The sequence below is a fragment of the Zootoca vivipara genome, chromosome 3 (assembly GCF_963506605.1).
Source record: "Zootoca vivipara chromosome 3, rZooViv1.1, whole genome shotgun sequence".
NCBI lineage: Eukaryota > Metazoa > Chordata > Lepidosauria > Squamata > Lacertidae > Zootoca > Zootoca vivipara.
The window spans coordinates 27,126,270-27,148,006 of record NC_083278.1 but is presented as its reverse complement, the minus strand read 5'-3'; the positions used below and the strand labels follow the sequence as shown (position 1 = coordinate 27,148,006).

Sequence of the window (21,737 nt, the reverse complement as noted above, 5' to 3'; positions counted from 1 at the left end):
AACGGCAAAACCATCTATGCAAATATTCACTTTACTAGAAGAGGGATTACAATGCAGCCCTTGAAGGAATACAAACAATATTTGCATATACACACAAATACAGGAATCCCACAATAAAATGAACAGAAAGACAAAACAAGGTTTATAAAATATTAGGCACAATATTTTACTACACCAAACATAAATCCCCATAATCTTGTCAGGTAATAATCAGCATTTTTGGGGGGGGGATTAGGAAACTTTTTGAAAAGCCTCTCAATTGCACAAGGGAAATCTTTTGACTTCAGGCAACTTTTGATGAACTTCAATGGAATTATACCAGAGAAAAGTGGACTATTGTGTCTGCATATTGTACAGAAAGGGGCAGAGACAGTGGTTCCAGACTAATCAAGTTGTTGCAATTTGGCTTTATATACACTGCATTTCTGCCATGTAGCTTGCCTTCTCACCAGCTCCTTTTTTAACATTGAACGTGCATAGTATTCATTTTTGTTCAATTGGGTGACCGTAAAGTGAAGGGGGGGAAACTTATACTCATCTTGCACCTTCTAACATGTTTCAGAGGAGCCACAGATTTGCTGGCTCATGAAATAAAGTTTATTTATAGTAAATCAAACACACAAATACAGTAAGGTGCAGTATGGGTAACATTCCATGCGTGCGGAGCTAGTGACCCATAAAATGCAGTCTACTCACCTAGGACAACTTTCAGGAAACTTCCTATTCTTGCCATCTGCTTAATCACCTGCCCAGCCCTAATATACTGTTGGAACCTGCAATAGGCTTGGTAGCTCACACCATGCGACAGCATTGGTTCAACATCAATTTCAAAAGAAGTCTGCTTCCAATATACTTGAATTGGGAATATAGGCCAGATTGGTTTAAACAGATGAGAATCTTTCAATGCTTTATTCCCATATTCATGACCATGACAATTTTTTTAAAAAAAGAGAAAGAATTGGGATGCTTCTGTTATGGTCAACTTCATGAACGTTAGTTGACAATAATGGACAGGGAGGTAGATAAATGGTTAAAATGGGCAAACTGATTGCAGTGGCTCTGCAGGCTCCCAACATATGATGTGATGCTGATAGAGCTGCCAGCCAGTCTCTTTTTTTCCTGGCAGAGATCCTGCCCCTGACTTGCAGAAATTTAGCAGCTGAAGCTCTTCGTAGCATGCAAAGTGCTAGGGTGAGTGTCACTTTCTCGATTTCTGCAGATCAGGCTGCTGCCTGAGGTACAAAAGCAGATACTGGCAACCCTATACAACAGTACTGCCCAAGCCAGCCATGCAGATGTTGTTGGACTGCAACTCCTATAATCTCTGGCCATTGGGCATGCTGTTTGGGGATGATGGGAGCTAGAGTCCAACAACATCATGAGGGCCGCATATACCATATCCCTGCCCTAGGCATTGTGCTGAAACTGAGGGTACATTGGCGCAGGTGTTTTAGAACTGCATTTCTCAAGCCACTTACTCCAGATGTGTTGCCAAGTAAACTCCCACCATTTGTGGAAATATTCTCCAATGGCTCCAACGTAAATTGGCAAATGCACTGCAATCTTGGTTGAATAATAAAGAAATCAGGTTGAGATTCCAACTGTGAGAGGTCTACCTAGTTTCAGATACCAATTAAGTGTCAGATATTACTTATTCCACACGCACACATATATATACATACACATCTGTTCATGCTTTCTCATCATCATTAGAACAATTATCTCAGCTTGATTAAATATTATGTATACAGAATCGAGCAAATCATGTGAAATGGCAGCTGAATGATCCACTCTTAATTTTAGTTCTCTTCCATCAGCCGTCCTTTCATTTCACTCATTCATCCAATGTGCTGTGGAAAAGGAGACCACCACAACAGCAGTTACCATATCCACAAAGCACTTTTGCTCCAAAGCTAAGAATATTTGGGTCACTTTTGTGAGAAACAAATTGTTGATCTGGAACAATCCGTTGCCAGTCAGCAATTTCCCATTATAAATCCAGCTCATTTTGAAAATGGCAAGGCAGGAGCTGATTTGAGTGCTGAACCCTGAATGTCCAATTGCTTCTGTTGCCTTGTTTATCCTCTTTACCAAGAACTACTCAAGTGAGAATTATTTAAGGTGCTGTCTGTTGTGGTTGTGTCATTGAGCAGATTTTCAAATGTCTGCTTGGATGATTATAAAAATGGTTATGCAGGCGCTGCATTTTCAGCCATTACTTCAAATCATAAATCCTCCCCCGACTTTATTTAGATCAAACAATAGCTCAATGTGGTTTGGGCATTTCCCTTAAGGGGTCCTTATACTCATTACTATTAAGAGATCAAGGGCATAATCCAAAGCTAGGCACTTATTTTTCCCACCGAAGTCATAAGGGATATATTGATGGACATGCTTAACTTTCACTTTGAAGGGAATGGGATCCGAAAGTTCTTCCATTCTGAAGATGGGATATACAGAAGTCCTTGCATTTTGGCAGGACCGTCCCAACGGACAGACAAGCTGCCCCCAAGCCTTCCTAAAGTTACCAGCACTCAAATTAAAAGGGCACTTCTCACGTTGCAATTAATAAATGTAGGGGTCACTCTTTTGCCACAAAATACACATGAAGGAGGTCCACCGCACTTACCCAACTCAAGTCAGACCAGGAGACTGCAAGCAGGGAAGCAACAAGTGGGATTTTGTTCACACAAGCAAATTTGAACGCAGCAGTGAATATATGAAGCCCTGCCACTGCACAATCATAAACATACAGGAGCTTCAGATAGCCGATGTACCACATCCACTAATCCATATGTGTTTACACACCAACAACTGACTAACAGAGGGTGTGCATTATGGAATGGTGTCTAGGGCTAAAACCTTTTGTGCGTGCAGTTGACCATGTGGAGTTACTGCACAGGTTAGGACTTCCCAGTAGGGGCGCACATGGTCAGTGCTGCACCTAAATTTGTCCTGAGCTAGTTATAGCCATCAACACCTAGGCCTCAATATTCAGACATTTGGGAAAGAACGACACTGCTTTAAAACGTGGCACAGCAGGTTATCCTAAAGTGGATTCAGTTGCTAGACTGGAGTTCAGACACTCTGAAATTACAAATTAGTTTGGATTCCGTTCAGGGGAAAAAATAAAATCTCCAAATGGTACCTCCGATGTTGCTTATCACTCTCCTCACAGGGTGATTTTGCAAGATCAGACTAAAGCTGAACCCGTAAGATAGAGAGAAAAAAGGTTTGAAAAGCCCATTGCCAACATTTTCACCAAAAATGCCCCCCCCCAGGTGCTGGTGAATGCCCTAAAAGCATTGGAGAAAACAAAAGGATGACAGAAATAAAACATTAACATTTAAATAGGGCTTAATACAAAGGGGTGGGGAGGAAGAAGAGAGGGCAGTAGACTACAGGATTTTCCTCCTCCTCCACAATATAAATGCAACCACTCTTGGATACTTAAAAAAAACAGTCAAAGCTGGTTTTCTGAAAACCACCCAAGTTCCTCTTGAAATGTTCATCTTCCAAAGCAGGCCTGCTAGCCAGAAGACAGCATAGGCAGAAGCATGCTCAAAGAAGTATCACTCTTAGGCTTCTCCATGGTTGCAATTCTGTTCAGTTTGCCAACTTCTGTCTGCCAGCTGGGAACTTTCTTTGTCGTCATGTGGCGGCGAGCGTGTTTTGTCAGGTGATCGCTGCGCATGAATCGGCGGTCACAGACCGGACAGGCAAACTTCTTCTCCCCTGTGTGAGTTCTGCGGTGGCGAGAGAGTTCATCGGAGCGGGCGAACTTCTTGTCACAACCTTCCCAGCTACAGGTGAAAGGTTTCTCTCCTGGAAAGAAGGAAGCATGGGCAGGTAGGTGGGGGAATCAAAGGGAACCCAAGAACAAGACAGCTGGTTTTACCAAAGAGGTCATACATTGCCTCTCTAAGTTTAGGAATGGCTTTTTTTCTATAGCAGATTGCGTGAATAAAGGACCAAGGTAGACAAGAGGCAATTCATGCAACTGCAGGAACGGCTCTTGAATCTGCACTTACTAAGGAGTAGTTCTACAGAAGTCAGGGGGCTTCTCCTCTAAAGAATAAATAGAGCAAGAAGTTTTATAGAAAAAGAAGACCTTTGTTCCCAACACATCCCAGGACATACTCTTTTGTCAAGGGATTACATTACAGTCTTTACAATTAAAACAATAAAGGTCAGTATTTTTCGCCCCCAAGATAAAAGAATATGACACCCGTGACAGCCCATGTTATGAAATAACCCTTCTCTTTAAATTTCCCTAAAGTTACACCAGGTCTTAAGTCTACTTACTGCACAGTGCTATTGTTCTTACTTAGAAGTTAAGCCTGTAGACCTGCTCAGACCTACTCAAAGCAATTAGGGCTCTTTTCAGACTTTCTGTATCCTGAGCCAATATAGGGCTCCAGACCACAAGGAGGGGAACATTGAGCACATGTAAGCCCTCTCTGGGCTTTTAGTCTACCCTCACTGCCTCCCCAATAGGCTTTTTTCTCTCTCTCCTCCACCACTGAGCTACAGCTCTTCCCCTCTTGGGTTTGTGTGGTGTCCTTTTGGCTACGTAAGCAACAACATTCCCACCTGAGTATCTGCAACAGAGGGATTAGAAGAGGCAGATCACATCCACATCTCTTCTATACATACCGGTATGAGTACGCAGGTGGGCTTTGAGGTGAGAGCTTTTGAAGTACGTCTTCCTGCAGCCCGGGAAGTTGCAAACGTAATTTCTCCTCCGGGAAAAGTCAATTAGAGGTGCGCTGCTTTGGCCGGAGGCAATGAAAACCGGAGCAGGGGCCAGGGGCAACAACTTGGTATTCCCAACAGACATCACAGTTTGTTGGCAAGGAGGCGCCTGGGCAACAGCAGCCTGCGGAAGAACCAACATAACAGTCCCCTGAGGCATGGAAGGCCCCATCAGCACAGGCTGAGAAACGGGGGCTGTGTGGGGTAGGATGGGTTTGACCGTCGCTGCCATCTGAGCAGTGGGCTTTAGGAAGCCTGGGACCATACCTCTTTGTCCGTCCAACGGGATCATTTGGCAGATCACCTGGGGGTTGGATAGTGGGGAGGTTAGCAGCGAGGGGGACTTCTGCTGCGGGTCACTTTCGCAAGCGTTCGGGAAAGGGCTCTGCTGCGAAGCAAGCCTCACAGGTTCACGTCCTTTGCTGGTGCCTCTGGAACAACCTGAGCCGTGAAAATGCGGTTCACGTCCTTGCGAAGTGTCACAAGCTATGCTGTCCGCAATGTCGCAGTCCTGCAAGGCTGCGGGGTGTCTCTCCTCTTGCGCCTCGTGCCCGTCTGCAGAAGCACTGGCGCCCAACGCAGCTTCCGCTTTTGTTTGCACAGGAGGGAGGTGGGAGTAACCGGGACTGTCTCCGGTGTGACGGATCACGCTGGTTGCCCTTGCTCTGCAACACTGAGGAGCAACTTGCTCTCCTCCCGCTGGCTTCTGGCTGGACTCCCTCCCCAAATTCAGGACAGCTGGCTTGGATGCAGGAAGAGCACAACCTGGAGGAGTGATCAGGCAGGCAGACATGTTTGTCTTGATTGTCCTCGGTTTTGAGTAAGTGGCTTGGGACGAAAGCGGTGCTGTTGTGGAAGGCTCAACAAAATCTGGACTGTAGGGTGGTGTCATACACTATATTTAAAGGGGGGGAGAGAAGCAGAGGTAGTATACATATACCAAAATACTACTTTAGGTATGTTCATTCCTATCTTTCATATTTCTAACATTTAAATGTAAGTCAGACACATTATTATTCATTATTATTATTATTACTTTCCCCCCCACAAACGTTTTAGACAACCATAATGATATTCAAAGACCCTGGTTTGGTTTTTCCCCCAGAGAGATAATTAAGGATTAGCTTAGCTAGGAGGGGCTCATCTTACAGTCTTTTCTGCTGTCGGCCTGGTTCTGCAAGGCATGGGGTGAAATCCACTCCAGCACTTTGATGAGTGTGGTCATCTAGTGCTGCTGACTTGCATGTAGTAAATAACCAAGTGTCTACTCAGAAGAAAGCTGCAATGAGTTCAGTGGGCCTTAATCCCAGGTAAGGGGGGGGGGCTATAGTGTTTTTATCTAGGCAGCCGGGGCTCCTCTGGATGACAATATCTTTTTGCAGCAGGTCAGTGAGGACCACTTGCTTTTTAGAATTCTCCCATATATACTCCATGTGCTTTTTGGACTGCATCTGTAGGTTTCCTCCTCTGTGTCAAATAACTTGGGTCAAATAAATGTTGTTTACTTTTTAATAATACATGGAAGATGGATCTCCCTCGGGAGGTTCTGGACTCCCTACGTTGCAGGGGGTTGCACTAGAAAAATGACCCCTGGGGGTCCCTTCCAGCTTCATTATTCTGTTTTTTGGTTTCCACAAAATTTCATTATGTTACTATCATTTTGTGTAATTCCAAAATATGTTCTATTTGAAAACAAAGCGTTTAAATAGCTATCTTTCTACTGGTAGGACGGGGGGGGAGGCAGGGGCATAGCCAAGATTTTTGTTAGGGGGCAGGCTTTTGTTGGCGGAGCAGAACCTCAGATTTGTATTGACTGTAACTTATTGGGGGGGGGCAACCGCCCCCACCGGCTACATGCATGGGAGGGGCACAGGAAGGAAACAAGGTCGGAAGGGGACCATGGTCTGAAAAAGGTTCACAAACATATTCTGTTGGCTGGGGATACCCAGCCATATGGGCGGGGTATGTATGTATGTATAAATAATTATTATTATAATCATCATCATCTGGAGGATCCCAGGATAGGGAAGACTGCATTATTCCAAACTAACCTCAAACACATTGTTAACTAAACTGAAGCAACTGTACTTGTGAGTGGAAATGTATGGCCAATATCAGAAAGAACATGCTGCTCTTTAGAGCTTACTGCATAATAAATGCCCTCAAGCCAAACCAAGAAATTACTTCTAACAGATTAAATGGGGACATATTCATGTCTTTCCTCTTTAAAATATTCATATCGATTCCATGCAAATTCATTTTGTTTCAGGGTTTGTTTCGTTTTTCCTTACCAGTGTGGATAAAAAGTTGTAATCCTTAGGCAACTCAGACGTGGGTTCAGTGTGCATTGAGAAATCGCCTGAATCTGAGACAGGTGTAAGAGGCCTTATCTTCAACAGGTCGCCTTTCTGTGATCTTTGACCCCAGGAGCTCATACAAACAAGTGCCTCTACTGCTTCTATGTCGTTCTGTTCCAAGGTGCTACAAGTAGACCTTTCACTGTCGTGACGCTGCCGTTCACGTATAGATTCATAGATGTCCACAATGTCAACCTAAAGATAAGTGAGCCATTGTTTGTAAGCCACACGGAAAACAAGCATATGCCCTATTTTCCACTTTTTAAAAAGGCAACATACATGCCAGAGTCCCAATCCAGTATCTAAGTCTGCACACATGAGCATAAGAAAGGCTAAAGCTTAGTACTTACCGGTAGTACAGTACATCCCCTGCATGTTCTATCTATCACCTGCTAAAATAATAACAGGTAGCAATGGCTGGCAGCCAAGGGAGTGCTGCTGCCAGTCAGTGAAAGCAGTACTAGGCTGGCCTGACCAATGAGCTGACTCAGCATGCATGCATATCAATTGCTAGGTAATTCACAGGTGAATTCTGTTGCTTTCCTGCACTGCACTGCTTTGAGTCTGATGCATATTCAAATACATATCCTGTTCATCTTCTGGTACAACTAAGTTGCACAGTAATACCTTTTTTTTTATGTCCAGGTCAAATTGGATCAGGGCCCCAGATATATTTAAAAAGCAAAGTCTGGCTGCCAACTTCGCTCTTCCACAGGAAAGCTATTCCTTTCTTCAGTTAGCACAGACTGCACCACCATGGCAACAACATAGAGAGAGGGTGGGTATGGGTGGGTGGGTGTACACACGCATGTGTGCGTGTGTTGGGAAAGGTCCAAGAAGATGTAACATATGCAGCATTGCTTCAACTTTCTAAAGTGACTTCCCAGAATGACACAGTATTTAATGTTAATATTCCAAAACTGCAGGGAAGACGAGACATGGAGGGGGGGATCGTTTTATCTCCAGTTTTGTTCAGTGATGGTTTCTTAGAAAGAGTAATAAATACAGGTAACACAACAGGCCGCTGAAATAAATGCCCAGCATGGTTGATTCATATATCGGTCAAAGCCACCATATTTTGTTAGTCATGAGCATCTCCCTATAGCAGATAAGTGCAATGCAAATCCCTTTCACTAGTCTAGAATCCCACGTGCACAGGATTCTACTCCCTATTCAATTCACACTCAAAACTGGCAATTAGAAGCCCAGAATAAAAAGGAAAGTGGAATCAGCCAGCTGGACAGTAAGCCACATAGTGCCTAAAGATAATTATTATGCTCCCTTAGGTGCCGCAAAACTGCCGTGTGCATATATTTACTACTACTACTACCGTACTACTACTACTATTAATAATAATAATGAATGAACCCAACAGAAAGCACCTATTCACGTTGTTAAGCCAATATGAAATGCGAAGCTAACTTAACAGATGGTATCACAAATCTGATACTCAAATGAACTCAAAGAATCTGGGGATAAAGAGGAGCAAGATGGGAAATCTTGAAACTGATACATTTAATGATAAAGAGGTAAAAGATTCCAGAATATGAGGAGAAATGCTTAAAAACCAGCAGGAATTCTCCATTTGCTTGCAACTGATAAACATTATTTTCCTTGGGTGCTAAAATTATATCTGCGTCAAATTAATAAGATCTAAGAAGAAGAATTTTAGGTTCGCTTGCAGTTCGTGACAATTATTAATCCACAATCGCTTGATAAGCTTTGGAAGGAAGGAGGAAATAAGTTTAAGGCGCCTTGGTCTGCTTTCCAAGCAGGCACGTGAGGCTCCATAACTCAGCCTGGCGGCTTGTCCTTAAATCACCTCCTTTCACCCAGACACTGCAGAGGCTAGCTGGATGAGGTGGCACACAGCACAACAGAAGCGGGCTGCAAAAGCAGAGTCAGAGCCATCACAAAGACGGCAGGAAATATCTCACCAATTCACTGTACCAAGGAGCACTACCAAACGGCAGGTCCAATTGCCCAACCGACCTTCCCCCTTCCTTGCACTGCCTTTGCTTTAATAACAATTAAAAAAAACTGGGGAGGGGGGAGGGAACGGCAGGCTGATCAGCAAAATGACGATGTCCACGTGGATTGGATGGAAGGCTGCGAAGCGCCACCTTCCAAAAGGGAGGGAATAAGGCGGAAGGCTCTCTTTCCCCCCTCATGGGATCCAGAGCAACCACCCACTCCAAATATAGCTCAGGGGGGGGGGGGAGTGGAGCGACGTCATGCATCAAAATAGCCATGTGAGCAAGTGGGTGGTGGTCTCTGGCTGAGCCACTGCTGGGAAGCCCTGTAAGGCGGGGTAGCTCTGCCCACAAGGTCCAAAAGTAAAGGCTGCCTGCGGGGGGGACGGGACCCAGCACTCTCTCTGCAATGATCCACAAGTTAACAAAGAAAGAAACCCTCCCCAAAGGTTGAGGCTCTCACCTCCCCTAAGCCGCGAGACCACTCCTCCCTGCATTTACTGTAATCTCTGGGGTGTGTGTACTCATGCAACAACCGGGCAACTGCGGGATCACTGGGATTACTCATGCTGATGCACATTATTCGATGTGCGTCAGTGTAAAGACATCACCACCACCACCCTAGATCCAGCAAACCAGCAGTTTCGTGCAGGCTGGACTGACTGGCAAGTCTGCCTTACACCGTGGAAACTAAGCGGAACTTCCTTCCCAATAAACACGGGGCAGGATCGGGGGTGGGGTGGGGTGGGGGTGGCGCAAGAAGGACAAACGTACAGGGCATCCCACACGCTTATGCTTGCATAGCTCCCAGTCACCAGAAGCGAGGGAGGGAGGAAAAGAGCAGCATTAACCTATTATGCACCATCATAAGCCTCACCAAGTCCAAGTAAGTTAGCAGGACCTGGCCCGGAGGAAATGCTAGCATTAATGGGCTTTGTTGGCACGATCGCCCGGCGATCTACGGGCGAAAAGCGGTATATAAGTTTAGTCCATAGAAATAAAATAAAAATAAGAAGAGAGGAAGGCTGCTTCCCCCCCCCCCAGCGCCACGCGCGCAAGCAGCGCATCTCTCGCTCCCATCACCTTGGCGTCTTGGCAACCCATGGATTGCGGTTACGAGATTAAATAAAGCAATAAATAAGGCAAGCTAGCAAAGATAGTTGTTCTCCTTTCTACTCCCCGCACGCCTCCCCCTCACACCCCGCATGCACCTCAAGTCGTTTGCACCTTTTGGAAAGCGAGGAGGATCAGAAGTGGGGAGTAAGATCGAAGCAGCCTGGGCTTTTTTTGCCCTCGGGCGGTGGGATCGCTGCCGTGGCCCTGCATCCGCGCCCCCACCCGCGCGTCGCCCCGTGCAGCAAGTGGTACTCACCGCGGGGGCATCTCCCATTGCCTCGGCGCAGGGCGAGGTATGCATGGTGGAAGCTCCCGCAGGCAGCAGCGATGTGACAAAGCCAGCAAGAGCTGCAGCCAGAACCGCCTCCTCCTCCTCCTGCTTGCTTGCTTGCTTGCCTGCCTGCCTCCCACCTACCTCCTCCCTCCCTCCTCCAAGGGAGGCGAGCAGCCAAAACACAGAGGGAAACACACCAAAACACTCCATACAGCAAAAGCAGCTGGGAGGCGGGCGGAGGGAGGAGGAGAGAACGAAAGGAGAAGAGGGGGGGAGAGGCTGCTCGCCAATCGCAGCACGAGCTTCCTCCGGGCTGGCCAATGGGCTCCGCCGGGCGGCGTGATTGCCTCGTGCAGCTATGCTGATAGCAGGAAAGGCCCCTCGTGGGCACGTTCCGCGGCGGCGAGCCGAGTAGCCGAACCACCCTCTGGAAACTAGGGGAAAGGTCGGCGCGAGGAGAAGGAGGGAGGGAGGGAGGAGCCTGACTGGGCCAGAGGAAGGGCGGGGCCGGTTGGCTGTCAGTAAGCGGGGAGGCGACAAGCCAGCCAGGGAATGCCCGGACGTGAGAGCGGGAAGGGGCGGGGGCGGGGAGGAGAGCGAGGGGGTGTGTCTGCGAGGCAGGGCGCGCGCGCCGAAGAGACCGGGCTGAGAGTGTCGACGTCGCCGCCCCCTCCCCAGCAACAGCGCCGCGCGCTTCTCGCAGCCCCGCCCGCGGCTCGAGATCGTGCAGCCGAGCGTGACGCGGTGTCCTTTCTCGCCACACACGCTATTATTGCCAGATGTTGGGTTTTGGCCACGCAGAGTGGCCGTTAAAGGGCGTGGCTCCTATGCGGAACCATCTTGCCCTGAGGAAAAGCCCCGTTACACCTTCTTTTCGAATAGGCCCTGTCTTTTCCGGTTTTATTGATTTTTTTTTAATAACCACACAAAAAAGCACATACACAAAGCTTTTATTTGACAAAACTTATACAGTGTGTGTGTGTGTGTGTGTGTGTGTGTGTATAGATATATATAGCTTGTCTACATAAAAATAAAACATTAGAATAAAAGACCACTTTGAAACATTTCTCCCCCCGCCCCTCTTAATTCAAGTTATAATTAAAATCGAAGCTAAAAGCAAATGAGATGCCAACTTCTGCATGTCTTGAGTATTCTTATTTATTAAATTTCTATACTGCCCTGCAGGGCAGGTTATAATACAAAAAAACAAAACAAAAAATAACTCAGAATTGTAGAATTGGAAGGGATCCTAAAGGTCAACTAGTTCTATAATGCAGGAATTTCAACTAAAGCATCCATGACAGATGGCCATTGTAACGAACAGACAAAATACTTCTTCCCCCACACAGTTTAAAAGGCCACAGATATTAGATGGATAGGCTTGCATGAATGAAATGTTTTTAGCAGGTGCCGAAAAGAGTGTGTGAGTAGCCAATAGCACACAACTGACAGGGAGCTGAAAAGCACTTTCCCAGTGCTGCTTTCTGGACTTGGTTCTGCAAGTAGGGCCAGGACCACTGTAACACAAAGCCCCCAATTCCAAGATTATATCCTCTGTTGTTTCTGATACTAGAGGTCAATTCTCACAATTGCATCTGCTACGATACCTCCTACTTACGCTGACTTCGAGGTACCGCAGCCAAACAGAACTCATCATATTGATCAAGAATAAATGTTTCCCAATTCTGTCAAATTAATGAGGATAGTGAAATCCCAGTGAAAACCCTCAGAACGGTCTCTCTAAACTGCATAAATGTTTGAAAAATGTTGTACATTGGGACAAAAACTCCTATGACTACATGCTATTTATGCAAGGTTGGCAGAAATTGGAGCTGATTTGAAGGGAATTGCACCTGCTTGACTTTTCCGCAGTAACCAGAGCCTAGCTGAAAGGATATACTGTAAGTGGGTCAGTATGATTGCAGATGGAATAGATCCTAGTTCTGTGTGTGGAGCACAGTTGCGGAGATCTGTGGTCACCCTGCCTTTCTAATGCTTCGTGCATTAATTTGGGTTGCTTACACACCCTCCAAGTGTCCCTATTTTCCAGAAACAGACCCAGATTTGCAGAAGCCATCCTGGTTTCTGTTTTGACCCTGGAATGTCCCAGTTTTCCTTACGATGCCCCTATTTTCCTCGGATAAATGTTGAAGGGTACGAGCTTACCATGCTTAAAAGTCACAAGGATCACAGTACTATAAGGCAAAAACACAACAAAGGCAGGCACAGCAGATAAAATAGGATGGGGATCCCATCCTCTGAGTATGCTTGAGAAGGGAGGCTCAGGTGCAGTTAGGTAATGTTAAACTCTGGACTTGATGATTTTTCAGGACTCCTCTCTAGATGGTAAGGTGTGTTATCTGCATTGGCAGACGCTGGCCTAAGTCACTTTCAACTCTAGGGGAGGAATTCAATGTCATACTCTTCTGATCATGCTTTTCTGCTTGCCTGGTGCAACAATTCCCCCCCCTCTCCCTCCTTGTTCTTGGAGGTCTCCTGGCACATACACCCCAAGCAGATTTAGAGGAGTAGAGCCCCATTGTGCTATCAGGAGCCCTTGCACTGGCTTCTGCTAGCATGCTGGGTAACTGAATCAGGGCCACATTTTCCTTCAAAAGGTGGTTAGCCAATCCAGCTGCATTAGAAAAAGCTCAGTTCCGAAGAAGAAGAAGGAGGAGGAGGAGGAGGAGGAGGAGGAGGAGGAGGAGGAGGAGGAGGAGGAGGAGGAGGAGGAGGAGGAGGAGAAGAAGAAGAAGAAGAAGAAGAAGAAGAAGAAGAAGAAGAAGAAGAAGAAGAAGAAGAAGAAGAAGAAGAAGAAGAAGAAGAAGAAGAAGAAGAAGAGCAGTTTTCAAGATACAGAGAGACACAATGCAGGATATACAACATCACCCAGTTCTGCAAAGCAACAAAGGCCCCCAACGGCTGCTGCTATTTTTCCTGGGGAAGAAGCAGTTCTGCAAAGGAGCAATTGCGAATGATGGAGTGGGGGGGGGATGCAGCTTTCCCCCTGCCTATCTTTTTTTGTTCCAAATCACTCCTCCTGCCCCTCAGCCACTTCTCCCCACCTTTGCTCCAAGCAAAAGGGGGTCAGAGGCCAAGGCAAGTCCTGAAAACGCCAGCAATGCCAGCCTGGCAGCCCGAAACTAGGGGAGAGGTCAAAGCACAGAGAGGAACAGCTTGCCTCCGCAGCAGTTCTCAAATAGAAGTGAACTTGGGAATGGGGCGACAGCTGTCCCTTTTACAAATGAGAAGGATTCTTGAATGGTTGCTGGCATGCTGTGGAAGTGCAAAAGAAAACCCCCACCAGGCTTGGCATTTGGGAGTTGGCAGTGACATGAGCCACGTTCCACACAGCGTTGTCCTGAAACAAGGGGTCAAATCTGTGTCAGGGTGCCTTGTACTACATTTCAGCACCTAATCCAAACATAGCAGGAACTCTTCCCCTGAGACCTGGGCGGTGCGGGGGGGGGGGAGAGGGGGGAGAGAGAGAGAGAGAGAGGGAGGGCACTGATTCAGCACTACCTGAGAGTAAGAGAACAGCCTGGCCCTTCACTCCCCCCCAAAAACACTCTTTCTTTAAAAAGAAAAAAAGACAAAGAAATAGATTGAGGACATGTTTTTAAAGTATGACAGGCAGAGGGTATTCTAGGTTTTAACTGAGGAAGAGAAGCATGTCTTATTTCTAAAGCAGCATACTGTGAGATAGGTTGACAGTGATATCTTTTCTGTGAACCGCCCTGAGACCTCCGGGTATAGGGAGGCATATAAATTCAATCAATCAATCAATCAATCAATGACAGACCCATTTCATTGTATTCATCACACATTTGGAAGATAGCAGTGGTGGGAAACCTCAGGTCTGTGTGAGGTAAAAATTTACTTTTGTGCCACCTTGTTCTTACCCAGGTGAGGGAGCACCTTTTTTTAAAAAACAAGGAACCAAAAGAATAATAACAATCTCTCTGTTCGGTAGGAACCTGGTTTATTGCAATAGGACAGCCTTGCCAACCAGCTGCTCAACTGCAGAACAAAGCTTATATATATATGCTACTAACACACAGTGCATAAAGAGTCATCAAAACATCTCTAAACACCCTTCTACATACTGATATCAACTTCCTTGGGGTGTCCGCCCCAAAACAATTGGTCTCAAATGTCACACCTCTATCACCATTCCCCTGGCACCCAGGCCTTTGTGGTGCTGTTGAGATTCCTTTCTTTATCTCACTTTCCCTTGCCTCTCCTATTTCCCAGGAAACTTCAAGGTTTGGATTTTTCACTCTGATATTAACTAGAACAACATCCTTAAATGACCATTTGTGCCACTTTCAGGGTTAGATAGAAAAGGAATGCAGCGTTGGAGTCGTGATAGGCAGGCACACAAAATCGAGACTAGAAAGGTTCAATACAATTAATGTTGGAACTTTTTTAAAATTAATAAAATCTACACCCTGGTCCTCCAATTCTTACATCATATGGACCTCATTAGTTCTGGCAGGGCAAAGGAAAACCTTTCAACTGATATTATGGTGATGTCAGGTGACCAACAGGTATGCAGCCATTCCTACCTAATCCAAGTGGTCCATAGAGGTTGAGGGAACTACACATCTAGCCTCCCTGCTGAAAAAATCGGCCAACCCCTGCAACATAGTGATCCCCCACCTTCTTAGAACTGTTTCCTCCACCCAGAGGAGGAAGTGGCCTGCAGGGATGGTGAATTCTGCTTTACCCATGGGCAATGACTGGATTATCCAATTATGTCTAATGCAGAAGCCTTGTGATTATTGTTATTTTTAAAAAAAGCAAGATTTTTGTTTTATACATAAATGTGTGAGATGCATTCTGCTCTTTATCATTCTGGAAATCTTATTTAGGATTTGGGACTAAGCCAGCTATCACATTCTATGTTATGGAAACATACACATTTTTATTTTATTTTTACCACACACAAAAAACCCAACACTTTATAGGGCCTAGCGTGATGTAGAGAGCCACAGTTGAATCAGGATTTGAATCTGGGTCTCCCCCAGCCCCAATAATTCAACATTCTGACACAAAATTTGCCCCAAATTTATCATAGCTGATGCCCATTCCCTCCCCTCAAAAAATAAGAATGATCCACCCTCAGTAAAATAATACTGATAATTATCACGAAGCATTATCTGTTCTCCGAGGATTCCTATCCTTGCATTTCTGTGTAATGAGTCATTGCTCTGGGGCTTGGAGTCTTGCAACAGGGCAGGCCATTTCCTTTGCAAGGATGGTGAATTCTGCTTTATCATGGGCAATGACTGGATTATCCAATTACGCCTGATGCAGAAGCCTTGTGATTATTATTTAAAACAAACGAACAAACACAAACCAGCAAGGGTGGAGTTGGCTGATAAAATGCAGATCAGTTAACAATGGTTCAGGAAAAGCTTTGGTGAAGAATTGGGCTTTGAAGAAAGGAAAGAATAAATAGACTCCTTCCTGTGTGGTATAGAGTAGATACTTCTTCATTATTTTGGTAGGCCTGTGGAAGGGAAATTCAGGTCACTTTAAAAAATCATTACTAATGAAATAGAACAAAACATCTGGCTGGAAAATTAGCCAAACATGTTCAAACATGGTCTTTTGTTTTACTCAGAGGCACCAACTTCAAATAGGTTTTTTTTGGGGGGGGGTGTTGAAGGACATTGGAGGAGCCAGGGGGTGGCAGACCAGCTTCAATGGCTGGCAGTTCCTCTTCCTTCTGCCACCACTCCTTCCTCTCCACAGCAGCAGCAGCAGGAGGAGGAGCCAGGACTTTGAACACAGGGGGCAGCCCCCTCCCCAAAAATTCTGGTTCCCTAGGGATGGCACTCCTGGTTCCATTGAGGGCAGTTCCAGACTGTCACTATGTTCAGGTGGGGTTAATCTAGGGTTACCAGATGTCCCCGTGGGGTATAAGTAATAAATTATTATTAAAAGGCGGCGGGCAGATGGGAGCGCCGCATTTGCCCTAATGGACTCGTGTTTCACTTTTCTTTCTAAGGCTGCAATCCTACAGAGACTTCCTTGGGACCGAGTCCCATTGAACTTAGAAGCAGGACACTGATTTCCAAGTAAACAGCCATAGGCTTCAGGTTTGGATACTTCTAGGATGTTGCTGTGTTTCAACTTTAGTCAACAAATCTGTGTCCTGTTGCAAGCCAGAGGGTTTTCCTGGAAACCCAGGAAACTGGAACTTGGTTGTGTGTGTTTTTTAAGCAAGTGAATTGGGCAATATGGGACCAAGAACATGTTTATTCACTATTTTATTTATAGTCTGGCTATTCTAGGAACTTTTCAGGGTGGCAGTAGTGAGAAACTAGCAACAGACTTGGCTGTTCTGCGCTCCAGACAAGATACCAGCGCCTCTTGCTATGGGAAGCCACATTGTTGTGTTCTTCGTAGCTTATTATCTTGAATAAATTTTAGACCTTTCCTGCAAGTTATGTCTACCTCATGATGCCTGCTTTGAAACACTCAACAAGGCAGCTGTTATCCCAAACCATCTCTGACTTACACAGTATAAGCTCTTCAGTCGGAGGTTAATTGCACTGTTTTTTTGCTGGCTTCAATTTTTATTATTTTCATGTCTTTGTAAATTGTAAACGGTTATGGATGCAGGATATAAGTTTTTGTAACTCCGCAATACACGGCAGCTTCATCCCAGAGAAAACTCCCGATAAAGACAAGGTGATGGCGAAATCCAATCTGAAAGGATTCCTAGGAGAATAAAAACCCTATCTAAAAGGAATGAAATAGTGGATAAAAAGGCTGTACTCAAGGTTGATGAAGTAAAGCTAAGCTGAATCTGGCATTCCAGTTTTAAGCAGGTTCATTTATTTCAAATGGCTTTACTAGGGGGTGCTTCCAGACAAACCACTTATTAAACATTATGGACATTCATCCTTTGATTTGTTTGTGCAGCAGTGAAATGGTATTGTGTTACGGCAGAAGTCACCCCACACTTTCCTTATCACAGGAAGTCCTATATTTTGGGGGAGCTGCTTTTGTCAAGCAACTGGAATTGTGCAAGCAGAATCTGTCAGTTATGTGATTGAATTTTGAGAAGCTTTTGTAAGCTGCTTTGAAAGGCTACTGGGAGTATAAAGAGGAATATAAATATTCTGAATAAATAAAATAATATATATATATATATAAAGGTTGAAAAGAGTTGATCCCAAGATGCCAAGCTCCCCTTCCTAGTCCCTGCACTACATCATACAGTACATGGGGAGGTACTTACCCTTGGATTTAGGGCCTTGTGGCAGTTAACCCCCCACAGGGCACCTAGCCAAGGGGGTACAAAACTATGACATAGTGCAGAGCAAAAGGGGGCATTAAATTTTGCTCTCGCTCAGGGTGCCGTATTACCAAAGTCCACCCCCGTTCTATTTGCTGCCCTCTGCTCTAGAATTTGTTTACTCCACCAAAGGCCAAGTGCACTGTCCTACAGGCCAGAGCAAGGCATGTGCATTTATTTAGGCAATTGCCCAAGCAGGCCAATGATAATGATAAGAGCAGCCAGGTCAATCTAGTTGGCACTGCTCTTCATCGCTTTCTCAGAGGATATGTGTACATGCGCCCAGAGCAATTATATACATTATATACATTGCAAAACAAGCAGATGGCATGGTGTGCTGCTCATTTGCAGCCTGTGTGCAAAGGCGAACAAGATCGTCCTGGAAAGGGAAGGTGATATATGCCTCCCTTAGCTCCTTAGCAAGATTGGATTTTTCAATGATTTTTCATTTATGGATGAGGGGACTTAAGAAGCATTTGTTGAAAACACATAGGGACATTACACTGTGCCTTTCGCTGAACAAGAACAGCTGCAGATATTCTATAAGGGTACACTTAATAATAAAGGGACAGAGCTCTGGCAACTGAGTGCTTTCTGGTGCCTACGACTTAAGAGCAGGGAAGGGAACCTCTAAGTCCACCAGATGACACCTTCCAACATCTCCAACCATTGGTCATGCTGGCTGGGACTGATGGGAGTTGGAGTCCAGCAGCTTCTGGAGGGCTTAAGATAAGTAAAGTCAAATGTTTTCAAGCAGTGGCGTGTGGTGAATTTTTTTGTAGGGGAACAGTTAGGGCCAGAGGTTGCAAGGGCGATATGGGGGTGGGTGGATGGGTCGCTACATCCCAATGTCATACATGCAAGCATCGTGCTTCCCTCCCTAAGCCGGGTATAAGCTTCCCAGGCTTTAGGAAGGAGGCGCCAAGCCGCTTACAGGATGCTGAAGGCCTCCTGCCTCCTTCCCGAAGCCGAGCAGACTTGGGGAAGGAGGGTTCTTGGACCCCTCAACTGGACAATTGTGCATCCCAGTGATATTTTTCTGGAAAAAGAGGTGCCGGAAGGAACTCACCATGAACACCTCCCTTGTAATGGCAATGGCACCCACCTGAGAGGTGCCGGAACTGAGTTCCGGCTGAAAAAAGCGTCCTGGGGGCAACCAACCAAAATTTTTTTTGCCTTCATCTGATAATCGTCCATTGGCCCCATCTCATCATCCTAATAATGGAAATAGTGGCTTGCCAAGTTTTAGAAAGGTCTCTTCATACATCAATACGTGCAAAATAACTGGTGGGTATTAGGACAAAGCTACAAAGAGCATTTTTTGTGTGCTCTTCACCAATCCCTAGTTTTCACCATTCTAGTTAAGGATTTTCCACATTGATTGAAGCTGTGAAGGTGAACGGTAACACAGTTTGAGATATCTGCAGGCATTGTATCGGCTTCCCACCCTTCAAGGAACCATTTAAATAATAATTGTAAACACTGGGTAAAGGTAACAGAATGGTTACAAATTGACATATAAAATTTAATAGTTCTTGCTTTTACAGGAATTTTTCAATTAGACACAAAATAGCAGACAGGACCAAAATCAACTTCATAGAACATTACAAATATGGCTATAGTTAAGCCCCATGTCCCAGAAAACCAATCAGTAGTTTAGGCATTGTATATAAATAAGCATCAATTCAACCTTTTAACACAAAAAAGACTTGATTCCCTCCCCTCCTTAGTCCATTCCAATTACTGTAGGAAAACTTCAGTTTTCGAAAGACATAAAATTATGCTCTTAACGTGTGTGTGCGTATAAAAATTACCTTGTCAAAGTACCTTTTCTCTAACTATGAAGTGTAAACTGCAGCATATTCAAAGGTTGCTGTTTTTGATAACAATATTTGCTTCTTCTTTTTTTAAAACCAATAGCTGTTTGGCTGTTCAAAAACCTGTGTAAGTTTTCCCTGTAGGAAAGGTGCTTTTGGGTGTTCATTTCCAACTATACAGTTGGTTTTTGCACATTTCTTTCTTCAGGGTTCCGCTGCTAGGCAACTCGCATGCAGAACAAACAATGCTCACAACAGAGAAGGATATCTACTGTTCATTGACCTGAATGATGCTCAACATACCGCAAAGAGCATAATGTGCGGTATTACAGGCAAAACTCTGTACTAGCATTGAGAAATCACGAGCCCCATCCACACTACACATTTAAAGCAGGATCATACCACCTTAAACAGTCATGACTTCCCCCCAAAGACTCATGGGAGCTGTAGTTTGCTAAGGATGCTGAGAGTTGTTAAGTGACCCCTATTCCCCCTCACAGAGCAATAATTTTCAGAGCACTTTAACTATTGCTGCTGAAAAACCCCAATACTGTAATGGGCAGCAGCTATTTTGATATTTCATGCTTGGTAGGTCTACATAGGCCGTCTGTGGCGTGGGTGTCAAAACTAAGACATGCAATCATGTGGGAAGCTGTTCAGATGAAAAATACACCACGCAATTTAGGCCCCCATAAAGTTTCCTGTTTGGGCCTCATCTATGCTGCTTCTTTTTAATATCTGAAGTATATCAAAGCTTGCCAATACAGTGGTACCTCAGGTTACAGACACTTCAGGTTACAGACTCTGCTAACCCAGAAATAGTACCTCAGATTAAGAACTTTGCTTCAGGATGAGAACAGCAATCGTGTAGTGGCAGCAGGAGGCCCCATTAGCTAAAGTGGTACCTCAGGTTAAGAACAGTTTCAGGTTAAGAACGGACCTCCAGAACGAATTAAGTTCTTAACCTGAGGTACCACTGTATATCAAAGCCGCCTAGAGTGGCTGGGGCAACCCAGTCAGATGGGCGGGGTACAAATAATAAAATTATTAATTACTACTACTACTACTACTACTACTACTACTACTACTATATTCAGTCAGGCACTTGGGATTCTTTACATCCAAGTTCAACAGTTATCTGCAGTTCTACTAGTAAATAAGACTTCTCTTGAAAACATGGCTTAATAACATTTGGCATCAAAAACAAGATGAGTAAAACACTTTCCATCCACAATCATGGTCACTGTAAATCACAAACAGCACCATATATCCATTAACTAACTGTGAAGCTAACAGGAGGCCACATAGGCATAATGGTACATCACTGAAATGATGAAACTGCATGATAAAAGGCAACGAATGCATGTAGACTATCTTCTTTCTTTTAAGTCATGGTGTGAATGAGCCTCGTGGGTCTTGCACATAACCACTTTGTTCCTTCCTTGGCAAAAGCCATCACAAAACTTTAAACTATGGTTTTGTATCATGGCTTGTTCTGAAGCCACTAACCACAGTTTCCTGATTCAGACATAATAGGAAACTGTAGTTGACCAAAGACGTCCTAACTTGTTCATTCACTCATGTGAAAGGAGGTATGAAGTAGCCACGAGGTTTGCTTGTACAGTATCTTGTAGGCCTAGATATGCTGCCCTTAGGCAGACTAGAGGATGGATCTACACTTGTTGTTTACAACGTTAAAAATGCGTTATTAAAATGCAACATCAGATGGCACTGCAGAGCAGTGAGCGACCGACAGTGGAAAACTGCTATTCAGTGTTATAGAATGTGTTGTTGTTGTTGTTGTTTTAAAAAAATGCTTAGCAGGTCAGTGTAGGTCCGGCCTGAGTTCCCCAAATAAACACTGTGCCAAACACAAGGTGGTTATAGTGAAAAAAGAGGGGGAAATTGGTGAGAGGTAAACTGGTTTTTATGGTCCTGAGGTTCAAGGCATCAAATCTTAACTTCAAGGAGGGTACACTTGGCCTATATCTCTTCACATTTGCACCTTTGGAGAAAATATAGACTCATCCTTACTACTGCTTACTACCGGACTGATACATTACTTCTAACCTTGAACTTTATTAATTTACATGGAGACAGACCCACCTTATCACTTGATGATAAATATTAAGT

General features: G+C 44.9%; 1 protein-coding gene across 1 annotated transcript; it reads right to left on the bottom strand.

Annotated features, from left to right (window-relative positions):
• Nucleotides 1-13: 13 nt before the first annotated feature.
• Nucleotides 14-10,684, bottom strand: KLF11 (KLF transcription factor 11). Its single transcript, XM_035109863.2, has 4 exons — nucleotides 10,458-10,684; nucleotides 7,047-7,307; nucleotides 4,657-5,650; nucleotides 14-3,825 (listed from the first exon to the last, which is right to left on the bottom strand). Exons 1-4 carry the CDS (start codon nucleotides 10,500-10,502, stop codon nucleotides 3,530-3,532), a joined length of 1,596 nt encoding a protein of 531 aa, XP_034965754.1. The 5' UTR covers nucleotides 10,503-10,684; the 3' UTR covers nucleotides 14-3,529.
• Between the last annotated feature and the right edge of the window lie 11,053 nt (nucleotides 10,685-21,737).

What these genes read in the sequence shown, in the direction of transcription:
- KLF11 (XM_035109863.2), bottom strand. Translation starts at nt 10,502, where the DNA reads ATGCATACCTCGCCCTGCGCCGAGGCAATGGGAGATGCCCCCGCG. An exon ending in CAATGGGAGATGCCCCCGCG is followed by an intron (nt 7,308 to 10,457) that starts GTGAGTACCACT and finishes ACTTATCTTTAG; the next exon opens with GTTGACATTGTGGACATCTA. An exon ending in ACAACTTTTTATCCACACTG is followed by an intron (nt 5,651 to 7,046) that starts GTAAGGAAAAAC and finishes CTTTAAATATAG; the next exon opens with TGTATGACACCACCCTACAG.